The 16,784-nt window shown below is 39.0% G+C and overlaps 2 protein-coding genes across 16 annotated transcripts in view; one reads left to right on the top strand and one right to left on the bottom strand.

Moving 5' to 3' along the window:
• The window catches only part of znf143a (zinc finger protein 143a), a 705,859-nt gene that overhangs the window by 183,888 nt on the left and 505,187 nt on the right, over positions 1-16,784 (bottom strand). The gene's annotated exons all lie outside the window — the stretch shown is intronic.
• Positions 1-16,784, top strand: part of nfat5b (nuclear factor of activated T cells 5b) — a 102,315-nt gene that overhangs the window by 78,206 nt on the left and 7,325 nt on the right. For 6 of the 15 annotated variants that reach the window (XR_015496452.1, XR_015496453.1, XR_015496454.1 and 3 more), the window contains 10 exons: positions 145-676; positions 3,512-3,698; positions 4,583-4,773; positions 4,864-5,036; positions 13,648-13,782; positions 13,861-13,916; positions 14,358-14,490; positions 14,639-14,707; positions 14,803-14,897; positions 14,996-16,763. Coding sequence is in view for 7 of the 15 variants with exons in the window: in XM_087262149.1 (XP_087118275.1) it covers positions 145-676; positions 3,512-3,698; positions 4,583-4,773; positions 4,864-5,036; positions 13,648-13,782; positions 13,861-13,916; positions 14,358-14,490; positions 14,639-14,707; positions 14,803-14,897; positions 14,996-16,763 (3,339 nt within the window). In the remaining 8 variants the exon portion in view is untranslated. The remainder of the gene's footprint in view (positions 1-144; positions 677-3,511; positions 3,699-4,582; positions 4,774-4,863; positions 5,037-13,647; positions 13,783-13,860; positions 13,917-14,357; positions 14,491-14,638; positions 14,708-14,802; positions 14,898-14,995; positions 16,764-16,784) is intronic. The other 9 variants (XR_015496455.1, XR_015496456.1, XM_087262150.1 and 6 more) reach the window with 3 other exon arrangements.

The raw sequence follows: 16,784 nt of genomic DNA on the forward strand, positions 1-16,784 counted from the left end.
TATGACAGTCTTATGAACACCCCCCTTCAAGTAAAGTATTACCAATAAGACAGTCAATAAGAAATGATGATAAATGTCTTGATTTTACTGGGACTCGCGTTGATACCGATGCCTTTATTGACTGTCTGATTGTACGCACTACAGATGCCTCGTCCGCCTCTTCTGCTATGAGCTCTGGAAGTCCTCGCAGTGCTTTTCCCACCTCAGCGTCAGATCGAAGCACCGTACACGACAGCGGCTCATCAGGAGATGTCAGCAGTCGAAGGAAATCGGAGGCTGTGGAAAACAAACCCTCTGGTCGAGATAAAGGTGTCCAGCAGACCCAGATGACCCCCTCCAAACGGCCTGTCCTCAACATCTCGCCTCCACCCGAAGACCTGTTCGATGACAGCCACATGTCCTGCCAGGATGATCTGCTTCTCGACTCGGAGCAAAGCAGCAGCATCTGGATTGAAAACTCAGTGTCTAACTTCAGCATTGTGAGCTCTAGTTCCTACAACGACAACACTGAAGTGCCCCGCAAGGCCCGCAAATGTACCCCGCGACAGAAGCCTGGGCCGAAGCCGGTTTCTGCGGAAGAGGCCAGCATGGATGTCTTTGATGCAGACAGTGCCAAAGGCCCGCACTTTGTGCTCTCACAACTCGGCCCAGACAGCAAGACCTGTTCCAAAGCAAGGTGAGCCATTGAGTACCATGTTGTAAAAAGAAGTCTCTGATGTTTCAAGAGTGTACATATGAAGTTTCAGCTCAAAATGCCCTACAGATCTTTTCGTAACTGCTCCTTTTAGGCATTAATCTGAACTGTGCCATTTTTTTTGACTGTTGCTTTAAATTCAAATGAGATTGAGCTCATTTGAAATTGTGTCAGCATAGTGGCAGTTTCAAAACAGGATTGATATTATCTCTGTGAATAATGAAAAGTGTCAATAGAAGTGTCCCACAAGAAGGTAATTTTTGGAGACTACGGTGTTCATTTGTGCATCTTAAAACTCAACTTTTGTTATGCCTCTTAGGGTGCTTTCACATCTGTAGTTCACTTCATTTGGTCCACACCAAGGGTATTAAATGATACATTGTTGCATTTTCTGCCGTCTTTGGGTCGTTTTCACACCACACTGCTGGCTTTGGTCCGAACCAGTTGAAACAAACCAAAATGCATTCATATGACAAAATCCAAGTCTCTCATTGGCCAGATGTTGTTGAAAATATTTCCTAAACTGCTTATTGATTGGTCAGAATTCACGTGCGGGAAAATGCCAGTGAACACCCGCAGGTAAACAAAACTGGCAGACACAAAATGTCATTTTACTCTGGAGGGACGACTGCGCTGACTGATTGTATCCCTGCTTTAGACAAACTATACATTTCGAGAATGAAGCGTGGCCGCGGCTGGAAAACACGGTTTTAATGCATCGCTCGTCACTTCAGGAGGAGGCGTGAATTAATTTAGCTAAACTGCGACATGGTCATCTTGCGGAAATATTACCAACGATCCATCATGTAATGTTTTCCCCTCTCTCTCTCTCTCTCTCTCTCTCCCTTTGTTGGTAAAGCGCTATCAATAAATATTTTCCTCCATATCCCATAATGCACAGCGCATCGGCCTACGGCAGCTGGATTAGTCCAAAAGGCACAGTACTTTTTGCAATTGGACCTGTATTAGTACGGATCATATTCTCACCACAAACTGCTCCAGGGTTCGTTTGAAAGTGTACTCGAATGCGCACCAAAAGCGGACCAAATAAGCATACCGAGACCTGCTTGAGGAGGTGGTCTCGGTACGCTTATTTGGTCCGCTTTTGGTGCACACTCGAGTACGATTGCTGCATTCTAAACCTGCCCAAATGAACTGCGCCAAAAGGAAAAACGAACTCTAGTGCGATTCAATCTAACTAAATAAGGCAGGTGTGAAAGCATCCTTAGTTGCTGACATCATCTTTCGGCAGGTATGGTGCAAAAACTAATGGCAGAGAGCTGCTTCTCTCTCAGGGCGGTCTATACTAATGAGGGAGGGATTGTCACTAATGTGCAACATCATATTCTCCAAAACCGTTTGCCAAGCTTACGATTAAGACCCAATCCCAATTCTACCCCTTAGCCCTAAGGACCCCTTGTTTTGCGCGTTCACATGAAGGGGTAGGGGTGTCCCAATTCTCTTTAGCTTGAACGCGTAGGGCTAAGCGGAAGGGGTGAATAGCCCTTTGAATGAAGATTTTTCAGGACTACACTAAAAACCAAGGGGTACGAAAATTTCCCAGAATTCACCAGCCACATCTGCACCCGGAAGTAAGGAGATCCACAAATTAATATTTTTTAGTCATTACGTATTTTTACAACAAACAAGCACATGTTTTAATACATTTATAACTGCGTTCAGGTTACCGTCATGCTTTTTAAAACGCAAAAATAAAAAGCCCTAAATTTTGCGATCTATAATCCATAATCATAACTTTTGTATGGCAGTTCCATGGAATTCTGACACTCGATGACACTCAATTACCCTGTCAGTAATGTCTAGTGGCTGGAAATGAGCTTTTTGCAGTGTCTGCTATAATGTTAATGTTGTTTTTGGTGTGTTTACATTGATGAATATGGCCACTGTGTTAAATGAACAGTATTACGATCTTATTGCCACATTAGATCATTGTGATAACATAATATATGCCTTCAGTGATTTCCTGAAGATAAATATAAAACAAATAACACAATTGGAATAACTACAGCAGGCGCTATCGTCTGTCATAAGAGTGCTCGACCTGAGAAAACTCGAGCCGAGCACAACATACAAGACAAGACAGGACTAGGACAATGTCTTGAATTACCAAGACTGAAGTTGTAACCACGGGGAGTGACAGAGACAACTGAGTAGGATTCACAAGCAGGTTTGGTCAACACAGGTGCAAACAGATGTATAGAGGCTGTCCAGAATCGTAGTCGAGTAACAGGCGAGAGGTCGTAAGGCAGGCGGCAGACTAAGACAAAAAGGCTAACAAGGCTAAGGTCAGAACACAGGAAAACAAGACTAGGAAACGCGTTGTAATGTCACTTTACAGATTAACAAGACTCGGCAATGTGCGCGAGTGTGTGTGCTGCTTAAATAGTGTGTGTAATCAGTCTTTGACAATCCTCAGATGGTGCGAGTGTAATCAGTCTAAATGAGGAAGCAGGTGTGTGTGGGCGACGTGCATGTATGAAGTTGTAGTCCATAAACTGGCAAATTTGTTGTTTGTACGAGTTAGAAGGTTCTTTAGCGAACTCTGGTGGTTAGAGGTCGCTGGTGATTGCAACAGCAGAGGCAGAATCCTGACAAAAAGGGCTTAAGTATCCTCAAAATGTGTTCCTAACACTAAAATCGTTCTCATTTCATGTGGTGCAAAAGTGGCAAAAAGTTGACACTTGCGTATTCCTAGGGTTTCGGTGAAAATGAGTACAAAATGACAGGATTTTCATTTTTTGGTGATATTTTGACAGGTTTTTAATGTGATTTTCACTAGCATTCATTGTTTCCTAGCTCTGATGGACCACAAGTGTCTGCTCTCAAAGGTGGGGTACTGTCTTGTCAGTATCCTCAGAAAGGTGAAGGGAAAGAACTGAAGATCGTGGTGCAGCCTGAGACCCAGCACAGAGCGCGTTACCTGACTGAAGGCAGCCGAGGGTCAGTCAAAGACCAAACACAGCAGGGCTTCCCTACTATCAAGGTGGGTCACACAAACAAAACCAAAAGAACGCTTTTTTACAGCAAAAGAATTTTCAGTTTTTATCTTTCTTTCTTTTGGATCCTGAAACTAAAATTGTTAAACTTTCCCAGTGGATTTCCAGTTTCCAGATCAGCTGCTAAATTCAGTTCTGCTTTCCCGTGACCGCTCTTGCTGATCCACTGAAATAAATCACAATTATCACGCTGTTTAAGTGACCAAATACATGTTCTTACACATATTTGTGTAAGACATATTTGACACATTTTTGGGGTGGGCATTAAAGGGCTGGCGGTTGAGTGGTTTAGGTCCTATCTGACGGACGTTCAGCATCAGTATTGGGGATCATGTCTCTTCCCCTGCCTCCCTGTCTCATGGGGTTCCTCAATGCTCAGCTCTTCTTTTTTTCCTCTATCTACTCCCCCTCTGGTGTCAATAATCTTTTCACCTGTTCGCTAAAGACACCAAGATCTACCCAGATCTCTAAAAGTCGAATCGAACATCAGTTTCTGAAATACTCAGACCAGTCTGTCACCTTTCTTCCCCATTCATCTTGACCATGTCTACATGTCTAAATACACTGAGTTGCTGCCATGTGATTGGCTGATTAGAAATTTGCATTAACGAGCAGTTAGACAGCTGTACCTAATAAAGTGGCCGGTGAGTGTATACATAGGTTTCCTCTGTTTTTGTTAATTTGCATTACATTTACAGTAGTTGATATGGCACAACTCTTGGATGTTGCATTATAGAAAAGCTAAATATTTCAGCTATTTATGCCTTTGTGAAGTACTCCTGTTTTTATGTTGTGGATCTCACTGCTTACTATTGATGTTTGGATGGATGAATGTTACTCTGATAACCACACATTTTCTCCATCCTCTCAGCTTGAGGGTGTGAAGGAGTCAGTGGTCATGCAGATCTTTGTGGGCAATGATGCCGGACGTGTGAAGCCTCACGGGTTCTACCAGGCTTGCAGAGTCACCGGCCGAAACACAACCGCCTGCAGGGAAGTGGACATCGAAGGCACCACAGTCATCGAAGTGCCAATGGATCCCAGCAGCAACATGACTTTACCGTATGTAAACCTTACCCAAACCTACATTTCAGGCTAGAAATCCATCAGGGTTGTTGGATGTATTCATATTGACAGTAGGTGTCTCTGCAGTGTGGACTGTGTGGGGATCCTGAAGCTCAGGAATGCCGATGTGGAGGCCCGTATCGGGGTGGCCGGGTCTAAGAAGAAGAGCACCCGTGCCAGACTGGTGTTTCGAGTCAACATCCCACGCCCCGATGGCTCTGCGCTCACGTTACAGACCTCGTCGTCTCCCATACTGTGCAGTGAGTGGCTTTGGGTTATTCATAGCATCTCCCTGCTGGCGAGCCCAGCTGGTGCTCTCATCACATAGGAGAGGTAGGGATTAGAGAAGGGGATAATGAATGTTTATATTATTAAGGCCATAGAGCCGAAAAAAAAAGAGGAGAGGGAGAGTCTAAGGCAGAACATCAGGTGCTTACCGAACAGGGCTACTAGGTCTGTGATGAATTGTACGGCTTTGTTTTTAAATGTATTTCCGTGCTAGACAATAGGGAGAACATTCCAGGATCAGTCGTGTATTCCTAAAAGAAAAAGATGGTGTACTACCCAACCCAAATTTTAAAAGTGGGCAAAAAAAATGAGCGAAGTCAATGTTTCTTTGATTCATTAGCAATATACAGTTGAAGTCAGAATTATTAGCCCCCCTGAATTATTAGCGCCCCTGTTTATTTTTTCCCCAATTTCTGTTCTGTTCTGGGAAGATTGTTTCAGCACATTTCCAAGCATAATAGTTTTAATAACTCATTTCTAATAACTGATTTATTTTATCTTTTCCATGATGACAGTAAATAATATTTTACTAGATATTTTTTCAAGACACTTCTATACAGCTTAAAGTGACATTAAAAGGCTTAACTAGGTTAATAAGATGAACTAGGCAGGTTAGGGTAATAAGTGATTGTATAACGATGGTTTGTTCTGTAGACTCGGAAAAAAAAATAGCTGAAAGGGACTAATAATTTTGTCCTAAAAATGTTTTTTAAAAAATTAATCACTGCTTTTATTCTAGCTGAAATAAAACAAATTAGACTTTCTCCAGAAGAAAAAAATATTATCAGACATACTGTGAAAATTTCCTTGCTCTGTTAAAAATCATTTGGGAAATATTTAAAAAAGAAAATAAAAATCAAAAGGGGGCTAATATTTCTGACTTCAACTGTATATTTATTCAACATAAGTTACCTGTAACTATTGACTTCCACAGAAGAAAAAACAAACACTATGGAAGTCAATGGTTAAGGGTTTCCAGCTTTAACAGAATAAGAAAAGACAAACTGGTTTGGAACAAGGTTGAGTAAATGATGACGATTTTAATTTTTTTGGGGTGAACTATCCATTAAAAAAAGGAAAAATATTTCAACAAATTTGTTTATTTTAAAGCGAGATGCTAAAAGTCTAATCCTGTTCAATGATTTATGCTTGGCTAATAGTGCCCCCAGCAGACCCAGAGATTGGCTTTAAAGGGGACTGAGGCTACTAATTTATTGTACATTTCATGAGGTAATCGCAAAAGATTTAGGGGGGCTGAATAGAAATATAGGTGGCTAAAGCGATGCCCATGCTGTTTTATAATTGAACCTGAATGTTTCAGCGAGACATCATTCAGATGACTTGTCGATGTCTTCGAAAAAACTCTTCTGAAATGTTTTTTTTTTTACTGCTTCTGCGGTCGTCAGGGGGTGGGGAATAGCGCTGTTGAAACAAAAATGCTCAAATTGCAACAAATTAAGGTGCGAGTTAAAAACATTTGGTACACAGTTAAAGAGGACACAAATTAGGGAAGCCTTATCAGCTAAACAAGTGAGTATAATTAGGGTCAGGCCCGGATTGGCTAATTGGGAGGACCGGGAGAATTCCCGGTGGGCCGGTCCGTTTTTTGGCCGCGAGGGCTAGTGATTCCAGGGCTCCAGATTCTGTTGCTCTCAGCAATCACACTTTTTAAATTTATTTATTTACTTGACCACAGCCTTTTTATTCATTATTATACCGCAACTCTTCTCTTTTGGTCTATTTTAAGGATGAACTCAGTTGTGTCATCATCCATAAAACAGATGTTGTGGTCGAGCGGATAGTACGTTAGGTTAAGACGCCGCGGACCCGGGTTCGATCCTCGTTAGAGTAATTTAGTGTTTTCATTTTTATTGATAAGACATATAATACTGTTAGGATTGTTGAACATTTGAAGTTCTAAAGCAGCTGTTTTCTCAAAAAAAAAAAAAAGACGTGATAGTGTCATTAGAAACTGATTTGGAAATATTTATTTATTTACTTATTTTAATATAGTCAGTCGTGAACTGAGGTGGGCCGGTCTGAGGCTTGAAACTCCAGAGCTGAAAAGGTGTCCCACTCCGGCCCTGCTTAGGGTATACACAATTATTGAGCATCAGAAGTTGTCATACCCAAACAGCTTGTGAAAAAAAACTAGGCATACGGTGTATATGTGCGTATAGCCCCGACTACACCACTGTCCAGGATGATTACTAAAGTTCTACTGACACCATCTGAAGCTTACTGGAAGGGACCATAGAAAATTAATTTGCAATAACAAGGAAAGAATGTACATTTGTATTATTATTTTCATACATTTGGCATGTTATTTAAAAGCTTTTCATTCTGTCTCTAAATTCAATTAATATCAGACCTACAGTGTGGTGTTGAACACTGAAAACTGAAGTTAATACTGGAGTAATTTTACTTTAACTTTTAAAGGTGCTGTATGCACATCTTTGACTCTTCTCAAGCATAAAACACCATGATGTGTTTGCAGATATATAAGAAACATGCTAAGTGAACAGATCTAATCTGAAAAACAATGCTGGAGTCAGATTTTCTGCTTTTAAAAAGTGCGTTACATGTTTTGTTTTGGTTTTTTTAACCTGCCCAATGCCACTTTGGCCCATTATATTTAAGCACCCCAAATTACTTTGGGGGAAAACAGCATATTTTATTCATACAATCATGAAGGCTCACAAAGTACGCATCCGTGACCGAAATGCGACCTTCGGTGGACAGTAGCAGACTCCGAAATGAGACGCAGATTCAGAGTTCCACATGAGGTGCTTATTAATTAGCAAATAAATATTGCGAACATCAGGCCCGGATTGGCTAATCGGGAGGACTGTGAGAATTCCCGGTGGGCCGCTCCATTTTTTTGGCCGCGAGGGCCGGTGTCCCTAGCTGCTTGCACTCTCAGCAGTCGCACTTTTTTTCATTTATTTATTTATTTGACCTTAGCCTCACTCTTTTTATTCGTTGTTTTGCCTCAGCTCCGCTCATTTTATTTATTTTCTTCCAGTCCCGTGAGCAAAATGCAGCCCGCAGGTAATGATAACGTAACTATCATTCAACCCCAAACAGCAGCACCTTAGTGAATATAAGAATTAGAATAATTAATATTAATGAAATGCTCAATGAAAATCAAACAATTCACTATATTAAAAAATCTGACATAACTCGATCAGAAATATTAAAAAAGATTAAGCCATCAATAGAAAGTAATACTGTGATTAAAAGAGTCTTGCAGGTGAAAGTGCAATACTTATTTTTTATTCCAAACACACCAGCATAACAGCGCCATTGTAATCCAGTGGTCAGCGTGCTGCGTACGGCGCTGCCAACCCGAGTTCGAACCTCACCTGAGTCTTTTTTAATTTTTTATTTATTTCAGTGTTAAGAAATATAATACTGTTTGGGTTACTTATGTAGGTGTACATCTTTTATTTTTATTTTTTTTGTGTGACCACCGTTACAAAGGACTGGATATCTATAGAAACTTTTACACAAAATATATATTCCGATATTGCAGGAAAGGACATTGTGATGTTTTAAATAATAGTGTTGGAGATTTAGCTACCCTTTAATCTTCTCATATTTATGAAAAACATTTGAAGTTGTAAAGCAGCTGAGTCCTTAAAAAAGATGTGGTAGTGTTGTTAGAAACTGAATTGGAAATGACGTTATTTTAATATAGTCAGTCGTGAACTGAGGTGGGCCGGTCAAAGGCTTGAAATTCCAGGTGTGAAAAGGAATCCCACTCCAGCCCTGACGAACATGAACATTAAGGCCCTGTTTACACTAATGCGTTTTTGTTTGAAAACGCATAAAGTTTTGCTACGGTTACGCCATCCGTCCACACTACGCCGGAGTTCTCGAGCGCCGAAAACGGAGCGTTTCGAAAACGCTGGAGAGGCCGTTTTCATTCTGAAACGCTGCTGCTCCGTCTCAGTGTGGATGAGCAAAAACGGAGACATCTGAAAACGGAGGCGGGGCTGCAGACATTCGCCTCTCTGATTGGGGCTTTTCCTGAATATTAAGTAGCCTAACTCACACAGTTCAGTCCTGCATCTTCTTCGTGTAAGTTAAGACTTCGCAAGTTTGATCATGGCTGCAGTCTCTTCTTCTCAGTTTGATATGGAAAACAGACTATACCGAGGACACGGGTAAATCTTCAAAGGGAACCGTGTACTTTATAACTTCATTCACATCATCCTGGCTACGTTGTTTCACTTTCTCAACAATAAAATGTAAACATGATATAAGGAACTGCCTATTTTCATTTTAATATTAACAACTTAACAGACAGCAGAAATGTTGAGGCGTCGTGCTGCATTTATGAGCGTCATCTTCACTGTGTAGATATTTATAAGAAAACGGAGCCCATAACAACTGCCTCCTTTCAATTTCAGTGAAAATACGAAACATACCCTCTCTTTTGCTGAATATCAGTTTTAATAATCGATAATGGCCATTATAAAAGTATAACTTACAATAAGTTTATACATTATAGGAAATAAAGGCTGGCGATCATTTAATATACAGAATGTACGTGGTTACATTAATCATTAACTTATCTTTGCGCTCAGCCAAAACACGTTACCTGAGAACAAGTAATAGATTCCAGTGACCAAAGTCAGGGAATATGTCGTTAGATAAAGACAACAAGATGAATGAAATATCCCGATTAATAAATATAGTGAGATTAGATCCAGCGGGAGATGCTTGATGAGAAGTCCGACTAGCAGAGCTCTCATCAGCGCTTGCCTGAGTGTGTGTGTGTGGTCACGTGATGTGCATTTTCAGCGTTTTGGTGTGGACGGAGAGCAGTTCAGAAACGCTGGGTAAAACGCGAGTGTGGACGCGGATCGTTTTCATTCTAAAACGCCGTTTTAAAACTAAAACGCACTAGTGTAAACGGGGCCTAAGTGAGCAGGTTACATTGTAGCCCCGTGTCCTAACAACACTGTACGGATGAGATTTGCAGCGAAGTGATAAGTAATTTTTGCTGTTAGCACAAGGCGAAACATGACAGAAATTCAAATACAGCCATTCAGAAGCACAGAATAGTGCACTTACTGCACTCCAACTAATTTGTAAGGTTTATACCCTAATTAATACATATTAAACCTCTTTAACATTATTAAATGTACATGCTGTATCACTGACATGTGTTGGTTTGCCTGAATCACAGTTCTAAAGTTCAATTTCAAGCAGTTTATTTTATTGTCAATATCTGAGGTGAACTATCTGCTGCTGCTTTCAGTAGTGACAAACACAGCAAGGCAAAGAAAACACGTCGTAATGTTCACAGTCAGTATAGTCATTGTTGTAACATTGTAATTACATCCATGATAGTATTTAAATTGTGTTTTGTATATTTCATGTACAGTATTTGTGTTATAGTTATATACATATATACACATTACACATGTAATTTGTATTTACAAACTCTTATCTTGGATGTAAATACTGTAATTGGATTACATTGTAAATACTTCCAAGATTTACAAAAGTGTTTGTATATTTCTTGTACAGTGTGTATTTATAGTTATATACTTAAATTTGCACAGTACACATGCATGTAATATGTAATTACAAACTTTAATCTTGATTTATAAACATGTTTGTACGTGTGTGCAATCACTTTTGTAATTACATTGCTATAACATTGTTATTACATTGTTATAACATTGTAATTACTGTATGATAAAGTTTATTCCATTGCTATTACATTGTAATAACATTCAAGATAATAGTTGTAAATGTAAATGTTTGTATATTTCACGTACATTATTTGTGTATTTATACGTAAATATACCCAATAAATATGTAATTACAAACTTTTTTGTAGTGTGTATTTACAGTTATATCCTAAATTTGCACAGTAAACATGCATACAATATGTAATTACAAACTTTAATCTTGATTTATAAACATATTTGTACGTGTGTTCAATCACTGTGGTTACATTGTATTTACATTGTAAATATGTTGTAGTTACATCCAAGATAATTCTAAACGTAAATGTTTCTTTATATGCTTCATGTACAGTAATTGTGTATTTGAACGTAAATTTACACTGTACATATGTAAATACAAACTTACTTTAGACATAATTACGTTGTCATTACATTATAATTACTAAGTAATTACATTATTACATTGTTATATCATTGTTATGACTTTATTATAATTTTGTTATAGCATTGTAATTACATTCAAGAATAATTGTAAACGTAAATGTTTCTTTGTATATTTCATGTACAGTATTTGTGTATTTATACGTAACTATACCCAGTACATATATCATTTCAAACTTGTATTTTGGATGTAATAACATTGTCATTACATTATACTTACTAAGTATTAACGTCATAATTACATTGTTATAACTTTATAATTACGTATATGATAGTATTTTAAATGTGTTGTATTTTTCATGTACAGTATTTTTGTGTTATGGTTAAATACATACACAGTACACATGCAATATGTAATTACAAACCTATCTTGGATTAATATGTCACTACATTGTAATTACATCTAAGATTTACAAAGGTGTTTGTATATTTCTTTTACAGTGTGTATTTATAGTTATATTCTTAAATTTGCACAGTAAACATGCATGTAATAGGTAATTACGAACTTTAATCTTGATTTCTAAACATGTTTGCTCGTATGTGCAGTTACTGTGGTTACATTGTAATTGCATTGTAAGTATATTGTCGTTACAAATGTTTGTTTATATATATATATATATATATATATATATATATATATATTGCATGTACACTATTTGGTTATTTTTAGTTGTATACATAAATATACACAGTACACATGTAATTTCAAATGCATTTACTAAGTCATTACAGTGCTATTACATTGTAATTACATTCAAAATATTTGTAAACAAATGTTTCTTTGTATATTTTATGTACAGTGTTTGTGTATTATATGTACATATACGCAGTACATATGTAATTACAAACTTATTTAGGATGTAATTACGTTGTCATTACATTATATTTACTAAGTAATTACATTGTAACTACATTGGTATTACATTGTTTTAACATTGTAATTACTTTATTATAAAAGTGTTATAGCATTGTATTTACATTTTTATAACATTGTTATTACAATGTAATTAGATTGTAATAACATTCAAGATAATAATTGTAAACGTAAATGTTTCTTTGTGTATTTCATGTACAATATTTGTGCATTCATACGTAAATATACCCAGTACATATGTAATTACAAACTTTTATTTTGGATGTAATAACATTGTCATTACATTATTCTTACTAAGTAATAACATTGGAATTGCATTGTTATAACAGTTTAATTACATATATGATAGTATTTTAAATTTGTTTTTGTATGTTTCATGTACAGCATTTGTGTGTTATGCTTAAATACATGCACACAGTACACATGCAATATGTAATTACAAACTTATCCTGGATTACTATGTCATTACATTGAAATTACATTGTATTTAAATCCAAGATTTACAAAAGTGTTCATATATTTCTTGTACAGTGTGTATTTATAGTTATATACTACAATATGCACAGTTCACATGCATGTAATATGTAATTCAAAACTTTATTCTTGATTTATAAACATGTTTGTACGTGTGTGCAATCAATGTGGTTACATTGTAATTACATTGTAAATATTTTGTCGTCACATCCAAGATAATATTTATAAATGCAAATATACAAAGTACACATGTAAAATTATAAACTTATTTACTATGTCATTACGTTGTTATTACATTGCATTACATTTTAATTACAGTGATATTACATTGTAATTACATTTAAGGTAATACATAAACTGCGTGGGGGTAAATCTGGACTACACCATTCACTGCTTATACTACACTTCGCATATTTCGCAGAGCTAAATACAAGACAATTTCTTCCATCGTGGCTAGTGTGGCACAGACGCTAGAACCCGCCTTTATGCATGCATGACATTGTAAATTGTATGGTGTAATTGTAAATTGCAAGTGTAAACGCATGCATTGGATATGGGTCACAATTAAAACAACGTGTAAACAGACAGGCAAACAAATCCGATATAGGCAACAAATCATAATCGGGCATTAAGACCTGACAGTGTAAACGGTGCCTCAGGTAAACACATTTAAATGCACTTTGAAATGTTGCCTTCTGAAAGTGAAATGAACCACAAATAAAATGCAACAATGTCATAATTGAAGTCCTGTTGTGGAACAAAGCAAACAATCTACGTATCTGAAAATGTCCTACGACAGAGATGTAACATAGCCTTAACAGGAAGAATTACGCACTTGCCTAATTTTCTAGGTAAACGCACTGCTGGTTATGCATTACTAACATAATACCAGTTGCTTTTCCTGGTATTCCTGTTTGGATGCAAAACAAAATTAACCTTTTTTTCTGGTGATACATGGATGTGTTGGCCCACACGTAATGTGCGGAAACTAAATATATAGTCACGGTCTGCTGCACAGGAACATTGTTACCTGGTTGTCTAATAGTCTCTTTCTCTGTCTTCCTCCGATTGGCTTGATTTTTTTTATAGCCCAGCCTGCAGGAGCACCTGAGATTCTCAAGAAGAGTTTACACAGCTGTTCGGTTAAAGGGGGGAATGAAGTCTTTATCATTGGAAAAAACTTTCTGAAAGGAACCAAGGTCATATTTCAGGAGAACGCTTCAGGTATCTTTACATGTGAAAACGTTCCATGTTGCTTTGGCTAGCTCTTGCACTGTTTAACCTCTGGCTGTTTGATTGTAGCAGATGATAAGTCCTGGAAGGCAGAGGCTGACATTGACATGGAGTTTTTCCATCAGGTAAGCCATAGCATCTGCTCTGTTTATTATTTGACTGTGTGGGATGAGCAAGCGCTGTAAAAATAGAGGCAGATTTACACAGGTCACAGATATCTGTGTCCTCAATTGTTGCCTGACATTAATTTAGAAAAAAACTGCAGAATGTTGACCTAGATACACAAAGATTCATAATAAAGAAGTTATTTTTGAGTGACTGTTTTGAATATGTCAGATTTTAGAAAGAATTAATGCAATAAGGATTGCACATTTTGAAAGTGCTGTGTATTGTATGGCCTGACATAGCAATTTGATTGCAGGTAATTTTGCTTTATCGTGTCAAACATCTTCCATATTACATCTTAAACTTTTTTTTCTTGACATACCCAAACCATCAGATTTTACACAGTAAACTGCAAAAATAACTGTGCACGCTCTAAATATTTGACTTTGTGCTTCTTTTAGAATCATCTTATTGTCAAAGTCCCACCATATCAAAATCCAGCTATCACATCTCCTATATCTGTTGGTATCTATGTTGTCACGAATGCTGGGCGTTCACATGATGTTCAACAATTTACATACACTCCAGAGCCAGGTCAGTTTCATCTCCACTACATTTTCCGAAATCTGCTTCTGGAACACCAGCCTTACACACATTCTGGATGTTTTCCTTGTCTTACCCAACCATATTAGGTCTTGGAGTCAGTACTAATAAGATAATGATCAATCTCAATTCTTTTCAGTGGTTGATTCTTCTGTAAAAAAGGAGGACTTGCCTCCAGTGACACCTTGTTGTTTTGAACAAATTAAAGGTAAGCAATCATCTGTGTGAATAATAGCATAGCATGATGTTTACTAGCGAGTTACCTGTAATCATAACTAGCTTTATATCTGTTGTTTCATAAAGTAATTGATACTGCCGTGATGACACCAGGCTTACCTCTTGTGAAACGTGAAGAGGCCACTCCGATGGAGGTCTCCGGTAACCCTTCGGACTTCAAGGTTTGTACAAATCACAAGACAGAAACCATTCAAATAAATCAGCATCAAGCATTTTGGTACAATTCGATAAAGCTCTGTATTTGTCATTTGCAACTCAGCAGACCTCTGAAGTCATCAATTCAGCCCAGCAAGCTTTAGACATGAGTACTGAGATTTCCACCAACAACTGCAAATTTTCCAGTCCGTTGGCACACCCAACAAGAGAGCCAGATCAATCTCAGAATTCAGTCTTTTCCAACAAAGAACCTTTCAACACCATCCAGGAACAGAATCTTGCATCCAGTGGCTCTTTCCATGTGCCTAATAAATCTCTTCTCCAGCAAGGAGTTCAGCCATTCCTCCTGGAACACAGAGACCGTCTTGGACAGGAGATGCCAGGCAGCAGTGGCAGTTCAGTAGTGGCTCTTTCCCAATTAGATGACAATCCGCAGCAACAGCTCTCTCTTCTACCTCCAGATGAGGTGGCCCAACTGGAGCAGGCCGTGCGGCAGCTGCAAGCGAAAGGATACTGCGGCATACAACTCCAGAGTGAGAATTCACTGTCAAAGCAAAGACAACATCAGCTTCAACAGCAGCAACAGCAAATCCAACAACAGCAGCATCAAATCCACCAACAACAGCAGCAAATTCAGCAACAGCAGCAGCACATCCAGCATCAAGAGCAGCAAATCCAGCTGCAGCAGCAGCACCACCACCAGCAGCAAGCTCTGGAGAACCTTCAACATCAGCTTTTTCAGCCCCAGGTTCAAATTCACTGTAGTTCAGAGCAGCAGAGCTCTTCCCAGGGTATGGTGCAGAATGGAAGTTCCCTTTTCCAGTCCACCCCATCCCAACAACAACAGCAGCAGCAAGCAACTTTGTTCCAACAAGGAGCTGGCTTTCTTCAGCAGCAACCCAGTCATTCCTCTCCTTCCATGTTCCACAACACTACAGCAATGACCGAAGCTCAAAGCCCTCAGGAGTCTCTTTTCCACACACAAAAGACCTCTCCCAACCAGGATCAGGTCCAAGCTTCCATTTTCCAAAGCAATCTTTCGGTTCTCAGTGGGTCCAACATGTCTTCAGAAGCTCAGCCCTCTGCAGCTAGTATGTTTCTTCCCCAGAACACAGTACCAGCTCAACTTTCCGTTAACGCCAACCAGCCACAGCAACTGGCGTTCCTCACTTCCATGCAGACATCTCTTGAGGCGCCATCTGTATTTCAGACTCCAACCCAACTGTCCCCCATTCAGCAAGGCACTCCGATGGATCAGCAGCAGTCCCCACAGCATGCCCAACCGGGTTCCATGTTCCAGAGCATCTCCCAATCACCAAGCAAACTCACCCCTGGTCAACAGCAGCAGGCTGGTCTACTCCTCGGATCCTTAAACTCTCCAATCACACAAGAGCAATCCTCCAATCTGTTATTCGGTGGCCAAGTACAGATAGGATCAATGAACAATAGCAGCCTAGCTTCGTCAGAGCAACAGAACACTCCCCTTCCCTTCGCTCAGGCTGGTCTGGTCACCGTGAGGCAGCAGGAGGCATCTGAACCAATGACATTTCAGGATCAGACAGCAATGGTGGTCAACCTGTCATCAAATAAGCCCATCTTCCAAGACCAGCAGCCAATGCAGTTGGCACCAAGTTCTAATCCAGGCTCTTCACAGTCTGTAAATCTTTTCATGGCACAGTCCAACATGCAAGGGGGGATGACTACACAAGAAGCTCTTTTTGCACCACAAGGAGATGTAGGTGGCATTCAGACAAGCACTTCCTCTCCAGTGCAACAGCCTGGTCAACTCTTTCAGACCACAATGAGTGGGAGTCTCAACCAGCCCAACCAGGATCAGCAGACAGACCTATTCCTCTTCGAGATCCAGAATGGTTAGGCAATATTCTTGAACA

Source organism: Danio rerio, chromosome 7 (assembly GCF_052040795.2).
Source record: "Danio rerio strain M-AB ecotype USA chromosome 7, GRCz13ab, whole genome shotgun sequence".
NCBI lineage: Eukaryota > Metazoa > Chordata > Actinopteri > Cypriniformes > Danionidae > Danio > Danio rerio.